Here is a 25,459-nt window from a genome sequence, read left to right on the forward strand (position 1 = left end):
AGCAACGAACCATCCTCGAGCCAGGCTTGTGGGATGCAGTTCCGCCATGTTTGGTTAGCTGCACGAGGCACCGGTTCTTTTTTTTTGAAACAATAGCAGGAGCTCTGTCTTTCAATTAAGAAAAAAACATTTAAATGTACAAGAACGGATAATCAAACAAGACCGAAGGTTATTCTACCCACGCGACGCAGCAGAGTACACAACAACCCTAGGTCATCTTTGCCGAGCATGGTTGCATAGCAGCCAGCAGCTCCGACTCCCCAGGGCCGACCCCAGACACCTAGCAATGCCAAAACAAGCGGGTTCGAAGCAAAAGGTCACGATAGGTCATCGTTGCCCAGCTCAAGAAGAGCAACTCCGACTTCCTGCCAAGGACCCAGGCCCTGCCCCCGGTGTTTGCCAGACTCCCAAGCGAAGAACCAGACGCTGAAGAAGGGGGTTCATCTTGTGTTATTGTTGCCAAGTCACGCCCCAACGCAGCAGCTCTGACTTCTCGCGGCAGTTCCACCTCTTCACGTCGACTAGGTGCTGAGAAGCGTAGGTAGTCCACCAGGAGTGACATCATGATCGAGACGAGTTTCAAAAGCAACGTCTTCAGAAAGGGAATGACACCAATAGCGCCGCCGCCGTCCGTCCAACATATGGACTGGGTTTTCACCCATGGAAGTTATGTTGGGAGATATGAGGCACAGGTTCTGTCTCCACCGATACAAAAGAATGATCCAGAGGAATGCAGAGAACGGTCGTGTCCGGCGAGCCAGGCTGGCGTGGTGCAGGATGAGAGCTCGGCAAGCGCGCGGATAGCTAAAAAGCAGGTGCACGCGCTGGTTGTGCAGGTATCCAAACAAATTCGGTTGCTGGCTTGGCTGTGGAAAAATGGAAACCAAACGAAGAGCTCCGGCACCTCAAAAGCCTGGCCGGCACGAGCCTGCTTTGCTGGTGCGAGCCAGCCTGTAGGGAAGGAAACCAATCACGACCTAGCGCACGGAGAGGGTGGAGTGGATGCCACGGGGGGCGCTTGTGGCCAAGCTAGAGCATTTTGCCACGTGGCTGCATGGAGTTGAACTATGAAAAGTATATATATGATGAAAAATTAGATTTAATTATTAGTTTTATTTATTTTTAGGTGCATCGGCACCATTTAATTATATTCGTGTTGTCGTTGGGTACCCTTACTCATTCCCCAAATCCACACCCGCTGAAATGGTTAGGGAATGGATGCAAAATATTTTACCTGTTCGGAGAAAGATATGAAATGGGTATACCCGTCAGACAATGGGTATGGGGAGGGCATCCCCACGTTCGCCCGTAGCTCCATCCCCTTCGTGGTATGCAAGAGCTCCATCTCCATCGCCTCTTTCGTGCTCATCTAATCTTTGCTGCGTCGCTCGCCATGCGCACACCTGTAGGCTAGGATGCTCTTGCAGATATCATTCTGCAGCGGGAAACTGTAGGCGGGGCGGGGCGGGGCGGCCGGTCAGGGCATTGGCAAGGTGGATGAGAAGCAATGACAACGATCGACGACGGGCGGTCGACGCAACCAGTGAGGGGCTCGAGACCGTCCAGTTGCAAAATAGATCCTTGCACAGTCCACTTGCAAAACAGATCCTCGCAAAAAAAGAAAAAGCATCGCAAAAAAAAAAAGAATAAGCAGCCTTGCTCCATCTGACAGGCGGATGCAAGGCTTTTTTTTTGCGAGGATCTGTTTTGCAAGTGGACTGTGCATCATGGTGTCTGTTCTTCAAATTCCTCTCAAGCTTGTGTAATTGATCTCAATTCCGGTTCTTTTCCAGCTAATTTGGTATTCTGTTCAGCGAGTTCACGGAAGTGCAGAGATATCTTACAGGAGGTTTTAACTTTACCCAATTAATCATCTGTTGCCCATTGGGTATGGGTAAATGGATGTGGATAAATTTAGAGAGGGTATAGAGTGGGCAATTGAATTTCGGGTACGGGTGTGGACAGGTGCAGGAGTCCCCATACCCTCCCAACGGCAACGCGAAATTATATGTAGTTTTGTCCCGGGGGCGCTGTTCGCGTGCACGGCTAGACTCGGGTGGTGACGTGTCTTCTTCGTGCCGGCGAGCGCGGTCGGCGTGGCGACAATGGGTGGTAGCGTCTAACATGGGCGGCTTGTGCGCGAACGCGGTGAAACTATCGGGATGTTGCAAATGCCAGCGTGTGTCGACGGTCCTGGCTGCGCAGCGTGCATGAGATAGCGACACCGTATTCATGTCACATTGGATGTTTGCATGTTAATTAAAGAAACTAAATATAATTTAACTATAAAACTAATTGTATAAAGCGCGTTTAATTCACGAGATGAATATACTAAATCTAATTAAATAATCATTATTATGTGTTTACTGTAGTACAATATATGTAAATCATGAATTAATTAGTCTCCATTTATGCAATTGGTTTTGTAATTAGTCTATATTAAATATTTCTAAATAGTGTCCAAACTCCAAACATTCTATGTGAAGGGATTAAATTTTTTTCGAATGAATGGGACTAAACTTTAGTCTAGAGGAAACTGCCGCGCCTAGGGCTAAGGAAGGCTCGTGTCAGCTGGCAGAGTTGGTTTGCTCGGGCAGCACGGTCAGCAGGAACATGACTCAGGGGGTGTTTTCATTTGGGGACTAATCTTTATTCTGGATTATATCAGATGTTTAAATAACAATTAGGATGACTAAGTATGAGCTAACTATAAAACTAATTGCATAAGCTAGGGCTAATTCAATTTATTATTCCTAATCAGTTCATCATTAGCATATGGTCACCGTAGCACAATATAGACAAAATTATGGACTAATTATATTTAGCGGACTCCTTTATCAAAATAGCATCCATTTATCCAAACATTCGATGCGATGGAACCAAAATTTAATCCGGGAACAAACACCCTCGCAAAACTTGCAAATGTTCGTACGAGTGGAATTTTTGACGTCATGGTTGAAAAACAGACCCAGCCCACTCTATTTTCTTTTCAAAAGAAAAAGGATAAGCCGGATCAGGTGAAGCGAGCGAGCAAAAGCAAAGCACTCTGGAATTTGGATCAGGCAGAGAGTGCGCTGCTTGACGCCCGTGATCCGGACAGCCCTTCGTCCCCTATCAGATGGCGTAGGCCCGCCGCCCGTACGTGCGCGCCAAATCTTTATCCAGCCAGCCATTGCGACACATTCCTCCTCCTTGATCGACAGCGCCACATTTCCCCCGCGGCCACGTGAAGAGGAATCAACCGCAGGCGTAGGCGAGGCGCGTAGCAAGACTGACCGGCTGCGCGCGCGCGCCCTCCCTCCCCCCATGTGGGCGGAGGAAATCGCGCAGGAAAAGGCTCGCTCCGCGGCCACACACCGGAAAGGAGATGCGCCCCTCGGAGAAAGCGGGGCGTCTCGGCCACAGCGGGCAAAGGCGGGCGCGATGCTGCCGGGCGCCGGCTGCCCCCGCCCAGAATCCATCTGATGGCGGCCAGCCCCCGACCGACGCGCGTGACCGCGCTCGGCGTCGCCAAATTAAACCAAGTCCCACAGGTGTGTCTCGCGAGCCTGTTGCCGGGCGCGTACGTGCGCACGACGGGCATGCCCGGGCTCATCGGGCTGGCGGATGAGACGAGCTGCATGTTTTCCTCTAATCCTCTCTGCTTTTTTTTTCCGGACGCGGACTCGTTCGTTAGCTCTGCCTGGTGCTGGATCGCTGTCTTGGACTTGGCAGGAACGTGCGCACCTGATGACGGGTGGGAAAGGCGGCGATGCCCTGCCCTGCCCCCCAGAATATATATCTCCAGATCCATTGGCTCTTTGGACGATTCAGTCTATCTAGCTCGAAAGGTATCGAGGGACAAAAGGCAGAGGTGCTGAATGCCTGAATATTATCACCAGATGGCTGGGATGAGCCGAGCAATTTTCCTTTTCTATTTTTATAATTTTTTAAAAAAAATCCTTTTCTATTTTTCCCTTCCGGCCTGATCTACATGGATTGGAAATTGGTTGAAGTTGAACACTTTTGTAGTGAACATGCATGCATGTGGGTCTTTCGTAAGCAACAGTTCAGTTGCTAGGTGAGGCCCTGTTTAATTCCAAAAAAAATTCTACAGTATCCATCACATAGCGAAAGGGTCTGTAGCTTAGTGTTTATAAGAGCCTCGATAGCACCTGAGGTTCTGGGTTCGACTCCCCATAGGAGCAAATATTTCAGGATTTAACGGCGTTGTGCATTAAGTGGTAGGCAATATTCCCGCCGACAGCGAGGCGCTTGTGGTGACTTCGTCAATCTCGAGGATTTGCCGGCTCAGTCTTCGGAAAAGCTCATAGGTGTAGAGTTTGCGTACGTGTATTCATAGAGGTGTAAGTGTGCGTACGTTGTGAGTGTCTGAGTTGTACTATGTAATCTCAAAAATAAAAAATTCAGACATATATATGGAGCAGTAAATACAGTTAAAAAAAATAACTCATTACACAGTTTAATGGTAGACGACGAGATGAATCTTTTAAATCTAACTAATTCATAATTGAACATTAATTGTTAAATAAGAACAAAAATACTACCGTACTAAAATTTTAAAAAATTCATAAACTAAATAAGGCCTGAATTTCCAGGTTGAAACGGTCTGCCGCTGCCGGCTTTTAGCCACCGGGATGTAGGCAGCCTCGATCGGGCTCGAAATGATCGACGTGTCTGCTGGCTGCTGATGTCGGCAACACGGAGGAGGCCGCGCGCGGCACGACCGCACGAACCTTCCGGCCCCGCGAGGCCGCGACGCCAGCGGGCATGCGTAGGGGGTGATAATTAACCCTGTTCGGCTGGTGGGGTGGGGGGCTGGTGCCGTGCTGCTCGCTGCTGCTGGTGCCGTGCTGCTGGCTGCTGCCGCTGCTGCTGGGAGCAGCCCCCACCCCACCAGCCGAACACAGGCAATGAGATCACTCTAGTGGTTTCTTCACGGCATAATAAAGTCTTTAAATTTTTTAACTCAAAATTATATAAAATTAAAATCCGATTTTTTTAGAATCCGATTTTTAGATTTTCTAATTCAAAATATTAGACATTTACCACCCCTTGCCATGCGACCGAGCGAATCTGCTGGACTCGCGGGCGGACGGCGAGCCAGTGGGCGGGCTCACCGGGTCCGCCACGCAACCTGCCAATATTCTTTGGAGGCCGTCGCTCTTTGGTGCTGCCGTGTTGGCTGGTCAGGGGCTCAGGGCGATGGCTCGCGCGGTTGGACTTTGAAAAGTGGCTTGCAATTGCTCAACGACGTGCGCCGTTCGCGGTGGCCTTCCAAGGCAAATTTCTCAGCCACAGCTGGTGGTTGCCTTGGAGGACAGAATGGGCTTGGATAGCTCAAATTCTCCTTCTTTCCAACAAGAAATTAAAACCGAATCCGTACGTCTATTCAGTTGTTATGGAAAACGTGTCCTTTTCACAGCACGATGAGCATGAGCACATTTGAACGGTCACACCTAAGTGATGCCATGCCATAGATCGTCACCAAACTTCAGGGCATGGGTTTGCAGGCTAACATTTTCTCACTGGCTCATTGCTAGTTTTAAATAAAAACATGAATTCAGTAGAGAGCCCATCTTTCTCTTCTATTAGGTGGGTCTCGAGAGGACTGCAAAGCTTGTGGAGCACTCTGTGATCAAGCAGAAAAGAAAAACAGCGGGCGATGCTTTGGTGGAGCCACAAACAAATCCTTATTAGTTAGTTGAACATAGTGACTGCCGTGGGAGATTTGTTTAACACTTCATTTAATTAGTCCCTTCCCGTCCTCACCAAAGCTTGCTCAAGTCATTAGAAGCACCCTCCAGACTCTAGAACGTTCTAGCCTCATTCCGTCCTGGTTGCCGTCGCCATCTCCACCTTAAACAAAACGAGGAAAAGGGATGTGAACTCGGTTACTCAAACGAAACCTATCGGCCGTCCTGCTAATCACAACCGCTAACACGTACGAGTGGGTCACACCAGCTCACAAGTCACAACTCACAGCTAGCAGCACACATACAAAATCATTTTCCCCCCGTGGCTGATACATAAGAGTTGTGTCTCGATCACAATTTGTTTTTTAATTTGTTACCCGTGGCTAGATGTAAACATTGGTAAAGGTGAAATTTGAAATACAACGGAGGGGAACAAATTCAGAAAAAAAGATTTAGTTTTTCTTCAAAAGTAGCAAGCATTAGTCAGTGATGAGATTTATATTCGATTTAATTGGGAAAGCACTTGATTGATCACATCCCCGCTTTGCCACTAGCCAAACCTGGAAGCAAGCCAGCGAAACAGAAGAGTGCCCCCAGCTCCCAAATCGCTCTCCAGCCCCCGATTAAACGCCGTTAATCCCCAATAAAAAGGGAGACATCACATCTCTCTTTCCAAATAGAAAGGGGGCAATCAATCTGCTGGAACACTTTTTCCATATATATTAAATTTAAGAAAGGGGATTTCCCTATATAGTGAGAAAGGGGAAAATGGGAAGATCAATCTGTTGGAGTTGCTCTAAGAGCAACTCCAACAGATTGATCTTCCCCTTTTTCCTTTCCATTTTTTCTCAATATAGGGGATTGATGTTGAAAAAATCTACTCCAGCAGATTGATTTTCCATCTCTCTTTCCCTTTTATTTTTTCTCAATTCCCAATAATTTCTCTCCAATCCCCAATAAAAAAAGGAGACATCACATCTCCCTTTCCATATAGAAAGAGGGAAAATCAATATGCTGGAGCACTTCTTTCATATATGTTGAAATTATAAAAAAGAATTTCCCTATATAGTGAGAAAGAGAAAAGGAGAAGATCAATCCATTGGAGTTGCTCTAACCCCCTCCACCCTGACGATCTTTCCCTCCGAGGCACGGCCCCACCACCAGCCCCACGAAACCCGCCGACGTGCGGGCCCGCGCGGCTTCGCCGGTCCCGCCCGCCATAGTCCCAGCCGTGGCGGACCCGCGCGGGCGGCTCCACGTGGTAGCGGGCGATCTGCGGATCCCTCCCGGGGCACGCAGGGAGCGCGCGGCTTTAGATCTCGTCGGATCTCCGCGGGGGCGCGGGCCCCGCCCCCACCCCCTGCCCACCTCCACTTGCTCCACGTCTTCCCTCCGCCGTTATCTACCGCCTCCCCATCGCTCGCCACCACACCACCGCATCGCCTCCGCCATTTGGACCCTCTCGCGGCCTCATCTCCTGCTCGTCCTTCGTTGCACTAGCGCGTAGGTTCCCCACGCGGCCGGGTCCCGGGGGCTCGCGCAGCCCATGCCACTGCCCCCCGCTTCGTCGCCGCAGGACTACGACACCGCGTCCTGAGTCCCGCGAGGTGCGTGCCGCGCCCTTTTGCCGCGGCTACCGAGAGCTAGCTCAGCTGCGATGAGCCACTTTTTTTTTTGTTGCTGAGATTTTATCCCCTTTTGAATTTAGCTAGTTTTGGGGGGTTGTTTGCGCTGGAGTTCCGGAGGTTCGCATCCAGTGGATCTCGGCAAGTCCGTTTCCTCGAGCGGAGCGGCTCGGAGGTGCTGCTGTTCCCTCGGGTCGAGGCAAGTTCGAAGTGCGCTGTTTGTTTCACTATCTTTTCCAGCTAGTTTTGGTCTGACGAGGTTTATCTTTCTGTTCTATATTTAGCTCCCAAGGGGCAAGGGCGGTGTATTAGTGGGATTTTGAAGGGAGACGGCGGTTTCTGACGTTCTGTCGAAGTGTCAATTCATACTAAATTTGTAACCTCCGCGAATCCTTAGCTCCTTTCTTCTCCAAATTCCTGCCTTATACGGTGATTTTCTTTAATTAAGGAGATGTTTAATGATTCTCAGGAATTGGAAGCCACTGAATTTGGTCGTTGCGGAGCTCATGGGTTAAGAGCAATTTCTTCCAGCCCGGCTACAAGTAGTCCTCTCTGACCATTCTGCAGAACAGTAGCTTATTCAGAGCATCTCTTATGCCCAGCCAGGACAGATTGGTCCTTGATTCCTGTATATTTTCCTTGCAGATTCGTAGTTGGATTCAGCATATGCATTTCTGACGCCAACATAGGATGTGCTCCACCATCCGTGAAGTCTCTCTAGTTGCACAAACCACCGCTGCACTATCTGTGTCTCTTTGAATCAGGTTAATGGGTAGCACCTGCCAAGCCGGCTCGGATGGGCCTCACAAGGATGTGAGAGGGATCTCAAATGGCGCCACTGAGAATGGCCACCATGGGGCCGAGGCTGATGTGGATGAATGGAGGGAAAAAGAAGAGGACTTACCCAATGGGCACAGTGCGCCACTGGGCGCACAGCAGTTGGATGAGCAGAAGGAGCAACAGACTATTCAGTGGGAGAGGTTCCTCCCTGTGAAGACACTGAGAGTCTTGCTGGTGGAGAATGATGAATCTACTCGTCAGGTGGTCAGTGCCCTGCTCCGTAAGTGCTGCTATGAAGGTATGCCCTACAAATGATGAAGCTAATTTATTTGATTAAATTGGTCATATATTTGGTTGTTGGTTCTTCTACTATATAGTGAATGAAGTTGATATTTCCAGCCTGGATTTATGTTCCACTCAAACTACCCATGTTGCAATCTGTTCTCAAAAAAATGTGTAGGATGTAGATAGGCATTGTTTGTTATTAAAGTTTGTGGTTCTTATGCATTTGTTGGTTGCAGTATCTGTATACATATAATGATATAATCTAGCGAATAAATATGCTATGTTGATCTCCACTTTCTTTCCTCAGTTAATGAGTGACTTTGCTTTGGATGTCCCTCTTTTCTGCGGACTAATATGGGATATTTTCAAGCCATTGGGGGTGAAGGGGTTCGTGGAAATCACATCGGTTGTTTATACTTTGTGTAGATTGATGCTGTAAAGAAGTATGATTTTACATGGAACTACTAAAATCAACCACAGCTTAAAGAACACCATGATATAATTTCTAGAGCCAACAAATAGCTGGCATATCAATGCTCCTTTAGCGAAATAAGCTGCTACTGATGGATGTAACTATCTAGGTGCATCAATCGTGGGTGTGGCAGGCACAGTTAATCGCAATATATGGTTATGCATAGGAATGCAATATAGGTACAGCAGGGACTATATTTGTCTCATCTTGCTGGAGCCCCCCTCTTCTTAGGTTTAGACGAAAAGGGTTTTCTCCTGCTAGAAATTGCAAAGTAGTCCCCTCTCCCACTACTATGGCAGGCCCGAGAGGTGGTATGTCTCATCTAACACAGGCCCATAGTGTCTTAGGTATACGCTGATCCCATACTACAGCAGACCACCTGCCTCAGTTCCAAGTCTGCAGTGAGTACTCTGCTGGGCAACCTGCTGTAATTGGGAGCATTGTGACGGGTGTTGCGGTATGGGAGCACAGCAGGTAGCCTGTGGCATTGCCACCCTGTGCCACAACACGTAGTGTGACCCGGAGTACTGTATTACGTAAGTGACACTTGTCATCTCCTGGGCCTATTGTGGTGGGCCAGTGGAATTTATTTTGCACTTTATAGTGAGGCGATGATATTTCCATTTTAACAATTAACTAGGGATCAAGAGTGTCAAATAATGGGCGAACATTAAATGGTCAAAGATGGAAGGCGATAGTAGTCAGGTTGAGGGGCTAGAGTTATCTTAGTCATTTATATGGGATTTTGCATAGACTTATCGTATTTTTGACTAGTTCGCATGTACCAAAGAAAAATAGTGTGTCCCTAGGGGTTACCTACAGGCTTCAGCTAATAATACCTCCTTGTCCAAGATCTTATGCCAATTCAATGGATTAACTAACTGGCATTTGCATGCCCCCTTTTCCAAAATGTTTTCTCATGAAAAGTTTATGAACTAAGCTCTTATCTATCAAATTCGTCGTATCAGGGCTTGATCATCAAGCCACAATCACCTGTTTTATGGTATGTATTACCTTTTCCCATCCAAAATTACGGATCACGTCTCGTGTAGCCCTTAAAGTGGGAGATGCAGGCCCAGGCCCATTACTTACTCCCAAACCTGTAACAAGATCAGATAGGGCATGTTGCAGTTGCTGATGCTGCCATTTTTTTTTGTCGAATACGCAGGAGAGCTGCATATCTTTGTATTAAGAAGGAAAAGATCCAATTACAAAAACCAACTCCCCACCTTGGATCACAGTGAGGAGTGCAGCATTTTGACCAAGAACAGACTGTTACAAGAAAACAGATAAACTAGGACATGACCAAGGAACAAACCTGCACCTAAACATGACTAGGTTACCTTTCCTAGCCCCAGACCAGCAAGGCCCTTAGCCCCCCCCCTACTAGCCACAAGTAAGATTTATCTTTGAAGGCCTGTAGTGCGGTCTATATAGTGAATACTCGGAGCAGATCCATCAAACACGCAAGAGCTTCTGTGCTTCCAGAAGATCCATGCTCCAAGTATGACAAGAGAGTAACCCTTCCTATGATGTTTTGGCACTTTCCTCCAGGACTTTCTCCACCAATCTGAGAAGGAGTTAGTTCGTCGAGTAGGCACCAGACTAGACAGGTAGAGGGCTGCAAGATGCTGACCCTCTCAGAAACACAGATACGGCAGGGAAGGGGCGTATCCCGTGTCGGATACGTATCCGACACGGATACGCCTAGGATACGGCCGGGATACGTATCCACGGCGTGTCCGCGTATCCCTAAACAGTGATGCTAGAAATTCACGAACGGATACGTATCCAACGGCGACGTATCCAACGGCGTGCCCGTCCCTGCTCGCCGGCCGCCAACGACGCGGATCCAGGCTCCAGCCACGCGGATCCAAGCTCCAGCGAACTCGCCGACAGCCGCAGCCCCGCAAGCCGCCGACCGCCGCGCCCACTGCCTGCACGCCGCCGCGGCCCTGCGAGCCGGCTGCCCGTGCACCCGACGCTGCTCCCGTCAGCCGCGACCGCGCCTGCCTTGCGCGCCGGCTGCCGCTGCGCCCGCACCGGCCACGCGCGCCCGCCGCCGCTCCCTTCCTCCGCGCTCTTGCCTGCCCCACGCTGCAGCCTGCAGCAGAGGGGGAAGAGGGTGGAGGGGCCGGTGGTGGAAGATGGGAAGGGATGGGGCCGGTGGTGGAACCTCCATGCCGCTTCTGCTCGCTTGCCTGCCTGGCCAGCTCGCTTGCGCCGCTGCAGCTGCTTGAAGCCTTGGACCGGGAGGAACAGAGGAAAGGGGCCGAGTGGCGGGAGAGAAGGGGAAAGGAAGGGGAAGGAAAGGGACTGACAGGAGAGAGGAAAGGAAGGGGAATAAAAGGGACAGAGCAGCACCACTCGTCTAAGAGATAAGGATTGGTTCTTTTTCATTTTACCCCTTCTATTTTTCAATTATTATAGGACATATGAATATATGAAGTTGTGACGCATTCTGATCCCTGAAACTTCTTTTTTCTCTCAATATAGTCCCTATAACTTCAATTTCTCTCAACCTAGTCCCTAAAACTTATATTCCCTCACATTTTAGTTCCTAGAACATTGTTGCAAGGTAATTTACTATTTTTACAAACTTAATATGTGCCATTATTTATTTATTTAAAAAATAATAAAACGTATCCGCGTATCGGGTTTTTTAGAAAATTGCCGTATCCGCGTATCCGTATCCTTCCGATACCGATACGCGTATCCGTATCCGTATCCGTGCTGCATAGCTGACCCTGAATTGCCGAGCGAACACACAAAAACTGGGGATATGTCGGGCAGTTTCATCTTCTTGGTCACAGATGGGGTAATGATCTGGGTGTGGAAGTCCCCTTCTTCGCAAGCGGATGCTGCCATTTGGAGAGATGGTGTGACCTCCTGTGACATTTATCCACTGCTTATGAGCATTATTGTATGGCTTTTCCTGGTATTCCATTATGGAAAGTCATCAACTGTCAATTTAATTATCCTCTTGTAGGTGGCTAAAATCAAACTGTGCTCATGGAAGTATTTTGGATTTTTATACAATCAAGTTCACCAGGACATTTCTTGTCCGGGTGGATTTGGAAAATGCCATCGGTGTGGCTGTGACATGTGGCCCCATGACCCACATGTAATGATCACATCCGATGGTCTTTTCCAATATTGACATCTTTGTTATGGTATTCACTTAATTTTTCAATATTTTTTTAAAATTCCATCTTGAACTTTTCTACAAACTGTATATTTTGTTAGCATTATGTGACATAGAAGGTTGAAGATGCACAGCGTATAACTTAGCAGTAGAAGTTAGTGATTAAGACAGAAATCAGCCTGTGTGAAAAGTTGGATTAATATCAACTCTAGCTTAACACCACCATATTCCTAGCAATCATTTTAATTGTTGTTTACTAATTGGCCTGACATCATGTTCTTGTAATGGAGTAATTCTCTTGAGCAATAAGTAACTATTATTACAAGAATTGTGATTTCTATTTGGCAATGCAAATGTAAACTATTCTCTATTTGACAACAGAAAATGATACTCTTTCTGGGTGTCGTTTTTGTTAGTATGTTTATTTTAGGAGAGCTTGGTACACAACTAGAACTACCTCTATAGAATTAGAAATCAATCAAATCATGGATTTGGTGACATATATATATGACAAGAGACATGCATGCAGTTAACCATTAAATTAGTAGCATCTAGGCAGCTGCGCTTTCTGCTAGGTCACATTAAGTTATAGTTGATTGTAGAACTTTGTTTTTGTGTTGCTAACTAATGATCACAAGCAATGCATCTGTAATGGTTTGACTAGGATTAAACTTAAACTATGCGCCTCCCACTGTCTTTTCTCTATGCACCCTCCACAGTACCAAAGCTAGAAGTGTACTGCTGCTCAACTAGTTTGTTGCACTGGTAACTATCAGTTCCTGTGGGTTGTGGTATGGATTTTGTATAAATTCTTCAAGAAAATTTTATGGATATTAAGAGCAAAAACTGTATTCTTGACGTACTTGTTAACACGGCCATTGGCCAATGTGTTTTATTCTATGTTCTATCCCTGTTTGGATCATGTTTGGTCGTTAATCATTAGCAGTGGAAGATTTTATCTATCAATATCTACAATTGGAAAATTTTAGTTGTTTTAACATTTTGACAGAAACTTATCTGCTTCCATTTCAGTTATCCCTGCTGAAAATGGCTTACATGCATGGCAACATCTTGAAGATCTGCAGAACAACATTGACCTTGTATTGACTGAGGTTTTCATGCCTTGTCTATCTGGCATCGGTCTGCTTAGCAAAATCACAAGTCACAAAGTCTGCAAGGACATTCCTGTGATTAGTAAGTAACTTTCCTCAACTCCTCTGTTGCAAATGAAATGTTGTCCTATTAATCATTTAGTTTAAATACTTTTAGCTGCTACACTGATGTGGTTTGCATGCAGTGATGTCTTCGAATGACTCTATGAGTATGGTGTTTAAGTGTTTGTCAAAGGGAGCAGTTGATTTCTTAGTAAAGCCACTACGGAAGAATGAGCTTAAGAACCTTTGGCAGCACGTTTGGAGGCGGTGTCACAGTGTAAGCTGTTTGTTTTTGGTCTCGCTTTTTTGTTGGATATTAATTCTGCAGATGGTCTTGCACATGGTCTTTATTGACCTCGAGAAGACGTATGACAAAGTACCGAGAAATGTCATGTGGTGGGCCTTGGAGAAGTACAAAGTCCCAACTAAGTACATTACCCTCATCAAGGATATGTACAAGGATGCGATGACGTTTGTCCGGACATGTGACGGCGACACCACTGACTTTTCTATAAACATAGGCCTACATCAGGGGTCAGCATTGAGCCCTTATTTATTTGCTTTTGTGATGGATGAGGTCACAAGGGACATACAAGGTGATATCCCTTGGTGTATGCTCTTTGCTGATGATGTGGTGCTAGTTGACGAGAGTAGGGCAGGGGTTAATAGGAAGTTAGAGCTGTGGAGACGTACGTTAGAGTCGAAAGGGTTCAAGCTTAGTAGGACCAAGACTGAGTACATGATGTGCGATTTCAGCGCGACTATGCATGAGGGTGGAGATGTTAGTCTCGATGGGCAAGTGGTGCCCCAGAAGGATACTTTTCGGTATTTAGGATCGATGCTACAAAAGGATGGCGATATTGATGAAGATGTTAGGCATAGAATCTCAGCTGGCTGGTTGAAATGGCGTCAAGCTTCTGGCATCCTCTGTGACAGGAGGGTGCCACAAAAGCTAAAAGGCAAGTTCTATAGGATAGCGATTCGCCCGGCGATGTTATATGATGCTGAATGTTGGCCCACAAAAAGGCGACATGTCCAGCAACTGAGTGTAGCAAAGATGCGGATGTTGCGGTGGTTTTGCGGGCACACAAGAAGGGATAGAGTCCGGAACGAAGTTATTCGGGAACGGGTAGGGGTGGCACCAATTGAGGAGAAACTTACCCAATACCGGTTGAGATGGTTTGGACATATCCAACGGAGGCCTCCTGAGGTGCCGGTGCGTAGTGGGGTTCTAAAGCATGTCGATAAGGTAAAGAGGAGTAGAGGTAGACCTAAACTGACTTGGGACGAGTCGGTTAAGAGAGACCTTAAGGACTGGAATATCTCTGAAGAGGTAGCTTTGGATAGGAGCGCTTGGAGACTAGCTATCAACGTACTTGAACCGTGACCTTTGTGTCTTTTGGGTTTCATCTCTAGCCTACCCCAACTCGCTTGGGACAAAAGGCTATGTTGTTGTTGTTGTTATTAATTCTGCAGAACCATGATGCATTGATGCATAGTTTCTTTGACTCTACTTCTCGCTCTGGGTTTTCTTTGCCACTACTCTTAGTTGGATTTGCCTCTTTGGTGCTCAGTCCAGTGGCAGTGGAAGTGAAAGTGCCATCCAGACACAAAAGTGTGCCAAACCAAATACTGGTGATGAGTATGAGAACAACAGTAACAGCAATCATGATGATGATGAAAACGATGATGACTTGAGTGTCGGACTCAATGCTAGGGATGGAAGTGATAACGGCAGTGGTACTCAAGTATGTGTTCATTGATTACTACTTGCTATTACATATGAAGTTGGATTTGGATGGGTATGCAGTCATATATATAAAATAAAGTTTAGTACTCCCTCTGTTCCAAATTGTAGGTTGTTTTGACAAATCAAGATACATAGTGCATATCTAGATGCATAGCAAAAGTTATGTATCTAGAAATCCCAAAACGACCTATAATTTGGAACGGAGGGATTAGTAGAATACTACTTAGAACAAAGTTCATATATCACCTCATATTAGGTCGTAAGGTTATTTATTCTGTGATATATCTGGATATATGATATTAAATAACCTACATATGCCACAGTTAAAACAGGAAAATAAAGTTATTTATCGCTTGCATTAAACTCGACTCATTTCATAGTAACCTTTCTTTCTCGGAGAAGTAGTATATTGTCTGCTAACTTTCTCTATGCATAGTCTTTTACATCGATGTATTATCATGTGCACAATCTGTTTTAAAATGCAGAGTTCATGGACAAAGCGTGCTGTGGAGATTGACAGTCCACAACCCATGTCTCCTGATCAGCTAGTTGATCCACCTGATAGTACATGTGCACAAGTAATTCACCCCATATCTGAGATATGCAGTAACAAGTGGCTACCAGGTGCAAACAAAAGGAATAGCAAGAAACAGAAGGACAATAAAGGTATCATTATCCTATGCTCCACAGCATTTTCATCGTATGGAAGAAATGAACCTCTCCACAGATCATACTTCACATTACTGTCTCATTCAATCAAATTCCACGTTTTTGCAGATGAATCTATGGGTAAATACTTAGAAATAGGTGCTCCTAGGAATTCGAGTGTAGAATATCAATCATCTCTCAATGATACCTCTGTTAATCCAACAGAAAAACGACATGAGATTCACATTCCCCAATGCAAATCTAAAAAGATAGTGATGGCAGAAGATGATTGCACAAACATGTTGAGTGAACCAAATACTGAAACGGCTGATTTGATTAGCTCAATAGCCAGAAATACAGAAGACCAGCAAGCAGTACAAGATGCTGATGCACCTGATTGCCCTTCCAGAATACCCGATGGAAATGATAAGAATCATGATTCCCATATCCAAGTGACACCACATGAGTTGGGTTTGAAGAGATTGAAGACAAATGGAGCTACCACGGAAATCCATGATGAGCGAAATATTCTGAGAAGATCGGATCTGTCAGCCTTCACCAGGTGCAAAACATAATATCAGTGTCATTACTAGGTTATGAACATAACAGTAAGTTGCATACTAACTCTTTCTGATTCTGCAAGGTACCATACATCTGTGGCTTCCAATCAAGGTGGAGCAAGATTTGGGGAAAGCTCTTCGCCGCAAGATAACAGTTCTGAGGCTGTTAAAACAGACTCTACCTGCAAGATGAAGTCAAATTCAGATGCTCCTCCAATAAAGCAGGGCTCCAATGGCAGTAGCAACAACAATGACATGGGCTCCAGTACAAAGAACGTTGTCGTAAAGCCTTCGGGTAACAGGGAGAGAGTAACGTCACCATCAGCTGCCAAATCTATTCAACATACCTCAGCATTCCATCCTATGCCACATCAAACATCACCAGCTAATGTAGTTGGGAAAGACAAAACTGATGAAGGAATTTCCAATGCAGTGAAAGTGGGCCAGACAGAGGTACCACAAAGCTGCGTGCAACATCATCATCACGTCCACTACTACCTCCATGTTATGACACAGAAACAGCCATCAATTGACCATGGATCATCAGACGCTCAGTGTGGTTCATCCAATGTGTTTGATCCTCCTGTTGAAGGACACGCTGCAAACTACAGTGTGAATGGAGGTGTCTCTGTTGGTCATAATGGGTGCAATGGGCAGAATGGAAGTAGCGCTGCTCCCAATATTGCAAGACCAAACATGGAGTGTGTTAATGGCACCATGAGTAAAAATGTGGCTGGAGGTGGTAGTGGAAGTGGAAGTGGCAATGACATGTATCAGAATCGGTTCCCTCAACGAGAAGCTGCATTGAACAAATTCAGATTGAAGCGGAAAGATCGGAACTTCGATAAAAAGGTAGCCTGTTGTAGCAGTAAGTCCTAAAATCAGTAATATAGGTACTTGAATTGAAGGCTCCTGCTAATTCTGCTGAGTATGGCGAGAAAGACTTGTAATGCAGCCCAAATGGTTTGCATAAATATTATCAGAAAATAAGTATACCCTAGTTTTGATAATACCAGCATAGGAACACTGAAATAAGTTTCTGTTTGCTTTAATTTGTGAGCTTTGATACGGTTTCATTTTTCTCTCTCAAAATTCTGTTTTCTGATTGCATCCTTTTACAAGATTGTGCAGCGATGTTCATTTTTTCTGACTGCTGGCCTGAATAAATTTTGCATGGGGCCATTATCTTCTAATGGCCTTGTCCGCCTGTTTGCAGGTTCGATACCAAAGCAGGAAGAGGCTGGCTGAGCAGCGGCCACGGGTCCGTGGGCAGTTTGTGCGACAATCTGGACAAGAAGATAAAGCAGGCCAGGATTCAGAGAGATGACACAAGCCTACTAATACAAAAGGGTGTTTTCTTCGTCGGCAGATCTGAGAATTAGGCAGGTCTTTGCATTGCCGATAGCAGTCCATTGATTCCCAACGCTAGAGTACTCATCAATAAATAAGAACCCAGTTATCATTTATATGGCTGACTCCAGATGAAGATCAGAGTGCTATGAAATTAATCTGTGTAATATTTATGGGTTTTAATGTGTTATAGATGCAGTGGCGCCGTGCCGGTTTGCAGCCTTCAGTTTCCGTTGGCCATTGCAGAGATATATACTTGTTCAAGGACTTTTTTTTCCTTCGATAATCTTGTTCAAGAATCTTGAGGAGCAAACCAGCAGCGGCATTGCTAATGAAGTTGTGCACCTTAATCTCAGGATCGAGCTGGAATAACTGATTCGACCAGCCCTTCATTTGAAGATCGTGCTTTCTAATCAACAAATATATTTGGTTCCATTACTTCCTGTCGTATTCCTTAGCTGCTGTTTTTCTTTGTTTTTTTCTGCAATCTCTTCTCTCGTATGTAAATGTAAAATAAGTAGGGGCTTGCCCTTCCTGTTTCCTATAAAAAATGGTCTCTTATGCTAGTTGAAGTTCGATGGACTTGGCTGTGGCGAATGCTTGTTTGTGAAGAAAGCATTCAACGAATCTTTACTCATAGTGCCACCTGAATTAGCAGCATACAAAGCATAGTGCCACCTGAATTAGCAGCATACAAAGCATAGTGCCACCTGAATTAGCAGCATACAAAGCATAACATCGCCAGATATCACACAGAAGTCATCTCATCTCAGACGGCATTACAGTTACAAAGTAGCCAGTATTACAATTACAAAGTAGTACTCCCTAGTGTCAGTGTCTGCTCCCTGGATAGAAGAAGTCGGTACCATTCTCCTTCACTTTGAAATGGAAGCTCCATACTTTCTGCGCTTTTGCCCTTTGCTCGTTGAACGTACCCTTGTTGACCACAGAAAGCTGCAGAGACATCTCAACTTCAGAAAATTAACATCAAAGTAAAACAAAAGGTGCCAAACATTGAAAAGACGACTAGTGCAAGTTCATCGAACAACCAGCTCATATGAAACAAATTAATCCACCCTGGCACAAGCATTTGTGAACAGGATTACTAAAAAAAACCGACCTGTCCATGAACATCAGCAGCCAAACCTGTGCTCAAAGGTGCTGCTTTAACCACACGATCTGCAATGTGGCGCAGATGTAAAAGGAGACCCATGTTTTCCTCAACTGCATATATATCCTCGTGGATGAGGATCACCAGGGAGCAATTCTGCCAGGACATAAAATAAGTGAAAAGACTTGAAAATAGGGTAACAGCTAGCAACAGTACTGACAATTTTTTTTCATCAATGGATCTTTTACCATCTCAGATGTAAGTGTCACACAATAATACAAGAAGTCCAGCACATTGTCTACGGAACCATGGGCTGCAACTTCCAAAAGTGAAACATCGTCTATCATGATGGTGAATGGGCCTGCATTTTTTCCAGTCCTCGTTGCCTCCACCACTCTTTGAATTTCACTGTACAGTCGAACAAAGCAATCAGCAATGGCACCATCCCTAGCTCCACCTGCAGTTGATGAACATATGAAATGGCACCTTCATAATTAGTACGTCCAATATTATCTTTAAATAACATAGGTAATAAAACGATTGCTTGCCTGGGAATGCTTGCAATTCGAAGAAATGAAGCCTCTCATTCCTTCTATGCAGGGAAAGGTTACATCCCTAGAAATTTCAGAAGATTAAAAAAAGTAATGCTAATCTGTGGATTCAACTAGCACCGGAACCCAACATGCATTTTCCAATAATGGCCGTGTTTGGATGAGTGGGTGAATTTTTTTTCACAAAAAGACGAATTCATGCATGGAGTACTAAACGAAGTTTATTTGCGAAACCTTTTCACGGATGGGTGTAATTTTTCGAGACAAATCTAATGAGCCAAGTTCCACCATGATTGGCTACAGAGCACTACAGTAATCACATCTAATCATTCTCTAATCATACGGTCAAAGACCTCATTAGATACAATAACTGCTACAGTACCATAGTTGTGCAGATGATTTTGTAATTAGACTTTATTTAATACCTCTAATTAGTGGTCAAAGAGCCAAAAAAATTTCATGGCCTAACCAAACACGGCCATTGTGAAATCAGGGCTTACAGAAATGTAGCAGTCAGATGAATGAAGTAGTTAACCCAGTCTCTATGACTATTTAAACTGAAAACTAGTGCATTTTATCAGAGTTTTACAATAGATCAGCCTGCACCTGGGCTCACTGGTGCTCCAAATTGCGTAAGAACATGAGCTACTACTGCTAGGCTTGCTAGCGAATGAACAGAACATGAGCATGGTACTGTTAATACTTAATACCAATAGGCAGCCATTCCCACAATTCCCATAAACATTGGAATGGTGAGGATCATTTATACATCTAAGAATATAGCACACCAACAATCTAAATTTTTAAAGGGTGGTCTGAGATGCCTGATTACCTGATTACACATCTGACCAATAGCATACCAGTAAGAGCCTAGAAACCCCATTTTCTTTTAACGATCATATAAATTTGGATTTTCTCTAATCCCAAGATGATCAATGCTCACCCTCACTGTGACATGGCCAAAGATGCACTAAGAAGCTAAGCGCACACAATATATGCGCCAGTGTAACAGTAAAACTAACATAGTTAGGCACCGAAGCTAAGCAAGCCCGAAATTCCAGCGAGGTGTGGAGGGTGGCGAATCGTACCATCTTGCGCAGGATGCGGTCGTAATGGGTGAAGGGCTGCGCGAGGGCGAGGAAGGCAGCTGCCCCGCCGCCGGCGAGCGCGCGCTTGAGGAGGAGGTGGAGGACGAAGGCCCCCGGGGCCTCCACGCAGTCCTCTACCACCACCACCCGCGCCGCAGATCCCATCATCTCGCTCAGAAGATCTCCCCCTCCGTACTCCTCCATGGTCCCCTGGGTAAACACCCTTCGCCGGAGCGCGAGACTGGCGGCGGCGGCGGCAAAGGAGTCTCAGAAAAACGGGGGTTACTCACAAAACAGAGAGGCAGGCGCCCACGGAGTCGGACAGGGTTCGGGTGCAGTCAGCCATTCGATTCGTTTTGGACGCCTGGATAAAGCCGACTGCTACCGCGCCAGATCCGCGTCCCACGAGGTCGAGCAACGGAACGCGTATAAGACAAAATACGTTAGATTAGTCTGAAGGCGTACTTACTTTGCAAGCTTCAGGAGTCACTCAAGCTAGAAGGCGCACGCTCCGAGATGTTCCTGTTACCACGGCACCACTTAGACAAACCAAATTTCATACGCACGGCTGAATTAAATCTAAGAAATAACTACACATACTACTATCTATTGGTACTAGAAATTAAGAGCAATTTGTTCTTAGATATAGCAATACATCATGTATAGAAGAATATTTATTTACTGCTTAATTATAAGAGTTTAATTTGTTAGTGTAAATTACGTAGTATATATACATTTCATATGTAAAATTAAAGATTATTTTATTGAAGAAAATAATATTAAGTAATTTATATTCTCTAGACACTTTCGGCGCACCGAATAATGACAATGCCCACGTGACACTATAATAAATTAATTATATCTTTCGCACACACAATGTTGTATCTGTAGATACGGCAATTCACCTCGCACGCCTGCGCAGGCAACCTCACGTAGCACTGAATCTATATAATCTCGACAGAGTGCTCTAGAAAAACAAAAAAAAAAACCCTCCGAAACACAAACCCATCGTTCTTCTGTGTGCGGAGTCATTTTGCTCCGCGAGCCGCTTTCTTCCCCTACTCTCTGGTCGCGCTCGCCAGGCGGCGGCCATGGGTTCTTGCTTCTCGTCGGAGGGCGGCGGCAGCAAGAGGAAGGCGCGCGCGGTGACGTCGCAGATCCCGCGGGCCGAGCATGCTGAGTCGATCGTCCCGGTTGAGCCGTCCGAGCCGCCGGTCATCCCAGGTCTTGTCTTGTGCATGCTGCTCGATGGTCCTCCTCCGTCTCCATCCTTTCGTTCTTGCTCCTACTTCCGGAAATGTTGCTCCAGTCCTCGGGCATTTCTTCGGTTCGGTGCTTTGCTTCGATTTTGCGGCTTGCTAGTTCGGTGATCCCTTAGCATGGAGCGAGGTTTCCTGGCTCAGGTGTGCCGCCGATCAAATTCTGCACGGAGTTTGTGGGGTTTTGTAGGGTTACTGCTGGGTTGTTTATTTATTATTTTTTTCTTTCTTGTTTTTCGCTTGTTCCACCTCAGCACGGAGCAGCCGCTCCGCCGCCGTGATGTTGGGTGCGATCTCTTTGAGTCGTTTGTATTGTTTGGATTCGGGATACTCGATTTCATTTCTTGCGCATCGAGCTATCAGTTTCATGAAGAGACGCTGGTCGAACACGATCCTGCCACAAGTAGAGGTTCCTTGCTTAGAGATGCTAATTTCTTCTTATTTTTTTCTTTGTGCTATTCGTTAATACTTGAGATGGCGAGGTTAACCGCGAATTCTATGTACCTATTTTTCGTAAAAAGGTGCCATCACATCATGGATTATTTGGATACAAGTTACCATTCATGTTTTCTGTTACTGCGTTCTTTTAATAGTTTGCCTTTTTCTTCTCATTTTTGCTGATTAATAGTAGTGTGATTTTTTCATTAAAAAACTAGTAGCATGGTTTCTCCGTACAATTGACACGTCTGCATTTGTATCCCGATGCTTCATCCTTTTTTATGTTGTTTGTACAGAGATGGTAGAATCAGTGGTCATAATGGAGACCCCTCATGCAGAGTTCATCACAAACCAGGGTCTAGAGGGGTACAAGAATTTTACCTATAATGAGTTGTATGTGGCAACAGAAGGCTTTAGAGTAGAGCGCTTCCTGGGACAGGGTGGGTTCGGCCAAGTGTATATGGGCTTTCTTGATAGCACCAATCAGGTGGGTTCATATGAATCTATTCAATTAAATGGCTACAGATATCTTTTATGTTTCTTTTGCTAATTCATTGATTATAAGTATGGCTGCAGCTTCTTCTATCAATACAATGATACACAACTCTCCTGTGTGTTCGAGAAAAAAATAAGTATGGCTGAAGCAGCGTGTGCAATAAAGGATCAATGTTGTTTTTTTATTTTCTTCATTTATAGCTCAATGCTGATCTATGTATGTTGTTAGTCAATGGTATTTCTTGCTCTTGCATCACTAAAATGAACTGGAGTGATCTTATATTATGATTCATTCAAGTGGCACATACAAGAAAGGATTGGTGTAGTTTTTTTGTCTTTCCTTACATCTGACTATCGTTGACGGTATGGTTAACTTATCATGAAAGAATGTTTGGAAGCGAAGATGTGGATTGACTTTCGTTTACTTATATGATACCCTTATTCTAAAAAAACTTCTCTGAACAGGAGGTGGCGATAAAGAGGCTTGATCTCCAGGGACAGCAAGGGGATAGGGAATTCTTCAATGAAGTTGAGATGTTGAGCCGCCTGCACCACCCAAATCTTGTGAAGCTTGTTGGCTATTGCGCTAACAATGGTCAGAGGATCTTAGTTTATGAGTATATGCCTTTGGGTTCCCTGTATAGTCATATCCACGGTATGCTGCCAACCTACCATATATAATTCTCCCTTTTCCTATACTATGTTAGAAGCTGATGTAATCAGAGTTGGTTTTTGGTTTATGCAGATCTTCCCCCAGGTCAGCAGCCTCTTGATTGGAGTACAAGAATTAATATACTTCTTGGTGCTGCGAAAGGTCTTAAATATTTGCATAGCAGGGTCCCTCCTGTCATTAATCGTGATGTGAAATGCGCAAACATTTTGATTGGAGAGGGGTATCACCCAAAGCTGTCTGACTTCGGCTTAGCAAGGCTAGGTCCAACTGGTGATAATACCCATGTTTCAACAAGAGTTATGGGTACACATGGATATTGTGCACCAGAGTATCTGATGACCGGTAAATTGACTGTAAGCACAGATATTTATAGCTTTGGTGTTGTTATGTTGGAGGTTCTCACCGGAAGAATTGCTAGAGATGAAAGTCTTCCTGAACCTAATCGAGACCTTGCTCTATGGGTAAACCATTTCTTTCTATTCTCGTATTTCTATACTTGCTTCTCCTCATTATTATTTAATAAATCTCCTTCATCTAAGAACTTGCTCCTCCTCAGTGCTAGTATAATATTCTGCTAATGAGGAAGTAAGTAGTCCTATTTAGTACCTCGGTCTCTTGATTCAAAAGCCTCATAAGCTTAGCTCTGCTCTGCAACGCCATAATTTTACAAATGTTACTCTAACTTTTTTTCTTAATCATATGATCATATTAAACTTTTTCTGTGTTTCATCTATCAACTTTAATCTCATCGTTACAGAGGCAGGAATGTCACCTTTGTTTATTTTCTTCTCGAGAACATGCAGAAGCCTTACTTTCATGTCTCGGTCATATGAACTCACAGTTTTTCAATTTTCATACATATCTAATCTATGTTCACTAAGGATGATTTTGGAATTCTAGCTAAAGGCCAATACTACTTTTTCTCTCACGTTCCGCCTATTTCTTGGCCACAGCATGTAATCCTGTTGGTTAACCAGGATTTACACATCGGTACTCTAAAAAAACCGGGGGGGGGGGTGTTATTAAGGCTTAATATGCTAACTACTGTCACGAAGGGTTCAGGTTTTTGCATGATATACAGAGGTATGCTTTATCCTTTTGCAGTTTTCTGATTAGTCGCTTTAACCATTGTTGTATTGTTCCAGGCTGCCGAACAGGGAATCGCCAATCTGGTGGACCCGGCGTTGCAGGGTCAGTGCTCCCTGAATCGTTTGTCCCTGACCTTTGCTGTTGCAAGAAGATGTGTCCGTGAATTACCCGATAGGAGGCCAACCATTGCAGAAGTTGTCACCGCTCTCACTAGGATCTCAGCGCCGGAGCCCAGGAGGCGGCGGTTTGAGCGTGGGGGACCCAGCACACCGGCTAGAACTAGCTCTTATGGGAACCAAGCCCAGGGTCAAGATCAGGGAGAAGGAAGCTGACGAGTCCAGTGCAAAGCAAAACAATGATGCTCTTCTGTTAGGACCAGCATTCTGTGGTGATGTTTACTGCCTGTATGGGAGCAAGAACAGGCTGTGGTCCCTGTAAGCCCGTTCAGATGAAATGGTAGAAAGTAGATTTGCAGGGAAGTACATGTCGATGAGTTTTGCTAATAGAGGCCATAGTTACCCGGTCTTACTCTTGTGTTTGTTGTGGCTGAGGCTTGTCAGACGTCGTTTTTGCGCAGATGTTTTTGCATGATGATTAGGGTATGTACAAACCAGCGGGGATGGCTCGTTTCCCTTGCTTTGGCTGTTTGATGCCGTACATTGTGTTCTGCAGTAATATGTATTCGGCATGGTTTTTCTTTTGTTATTGTTGTGTTTTTCCTCTTTTTTCTGTTTTTTTCTTTTTGCAAAAACTTACCTGATATCTCAGGCGTTAGAATGTTTACTCAACCTCGCCAAGTCGCCATAATAGATTTTCCTTAAAAAGAATTTGACTACCAAGGCAAATGCATGTACGTGCAACTTAGTATATTGTATTTGTCCTATTTTTTGACAGAAACATTGGCGCTGGCATTCACCCACCATGATGCCGTGCGCGTTTCGGAAAAATGACATGTTTTACCAGTTACTTCGAATGACATTGCGAGGAACAGTTTTTTTTTTGAAGCAACAGGAGGGGATGTGGATCCCCTACTGATTAAATATATATCAAAATTAGAAAAGAGTCTTTACATAAAGTTTTGTCTCAAGAGACAAAAAAAGTTACAAAGAAAATCAGACCAAGTAAAAAGATTAACCAAAGGAGTTTATCCATTCTTCTAAACGAACTTGATGTTTGGGTTTCACACGATGCAAAAGCAGTGTGATCTCTTTCTTGAAAAAAACTTTGCAGCTAGGCAAAGATGCACTTTGATTTTCAAAGATAACTCCATTTCTTGTGCACCAGATTGTC

At 45.0% G+C, this 25,459-nt stretch overlaps 3 protein-coding genes across 6 annotated transcripts; 2 read left to right on the plus strand and 1 right to left on the minus strand.

Annotated features, from left to right (window-relative positions):
• Positions 1-7,052: 7,052 nt before the first annotated feature.
• On the plus strand, positions 7,053-18,037 carry LOC120652757 (two-component response regulator-like PRR73). Of its 4 annotated transcripts, XR_005666648.1 has the most exons (13): positions 7,099-7,303; positions 7,405-7,520; positions 7,606-7,697; positions 7,791-7,863; positions 7,967-8,399; positions 13,036-13,197; positions 13,301-13,434; positions 14,732-14,905; positions 15,393-15,573; positions 15,685-16,117; positions 16,199-16,967; positions 17,332-17,516; positions 17,548-18,037. XR_005666648.1 is itself a non-coding variant. In XM_039930671.1 (12 exons), exons 5-12 carry the CDS (start codon positions 8,090-8,092, stop codon positions 17,440-17,442), a joined length of 2,274 nt encoding a protein of 757 aa, XP_039786605.1. In that variant the 5' UTR covers positions 7,053-7,303; positions 7,405-7,520; positions 7,606-7,697; positions 7,791-7,863; positions 7,967-8,089; the 3' UTR covers positions 17,443-18,037. The 4 variants fall into 4 exon arrangements, 3 of the variants coding, with proteins under 3 accessions (XP_039786605.1, XP_039786607.1, XP_039786606.1); XM_039930671.1 differs by having other exon boundaries at positions 7,053-7,303; positions 17,332-18,037; XM_039930672.1 differs by having other exon boundaries at positions 7,127-7,303; positions 7,409-7,520; positions 17,332-18,037.
• LOC120652758 (elongator complex protein 6-like) lies at positions 17,940-20,545 on the minus strand. The gene is made up of 5 exons (XM_039930674.1): positions 20,216-20,545; positions 19,125-19,191; positions 18,825-19,033; positions 18,586-18,732; positions 17,940-18,419 (listed from the first exon to the last, which is right to left on the minus strand). The coding sequence occupies exons 1-5, from the start codon at positions 20,417-20,419 to the stop codon at positions 18,297-18,299; spliced, it is 750 nt and encodes a 249-aa protein (XP_039786608.1). The 5' UTR covers positions 20,420-20,545; the 3' UTR covers positions 17,940-18,296.
• Positions 20,546-21,935: 1,390 nt separating this feature from the next.
• LOC120648835 (probable serine/threonine-protein kinase PBL7) lies at positions 21,936-24,694 on the plus strand. The gene is made up of 4 exons (XM_039925483.1): positions 21,936-22,399; positions 22,873-23,062; positions 23,153-23,541; positions 24,226-24,694. The coding sequence occupies exons 1-4, from the start codon at positions 22,211-22,213 to the stop codon at positions 24,499-24,501; spliced, it is 1,044 nt and encodes a 347-aa protein (XP_039781417.1). The 5' UTR covers positions 21,936-22,210; the 3' UTR covers positions 24,502-24,694.
• The last annotated feature ends 765 nt before the right edge of the window (positions 24,695-25,459 follow it).

The sequence above is a fragment of the Panicum virgatum genome, chromosome 9K, assembly GCF_016808335.1.
Source record: "Panicum virgatum strain AP13 chromosome 9K, P.virgatum_v5, whole genome shotgun sequence".
Classification (NCBI taxonomy): Eukaryota; Viridiplantae; Streptophyta; class Magnoliopsida; order Poales; family Poaceae; genus Panicum; species Panicum virgatum.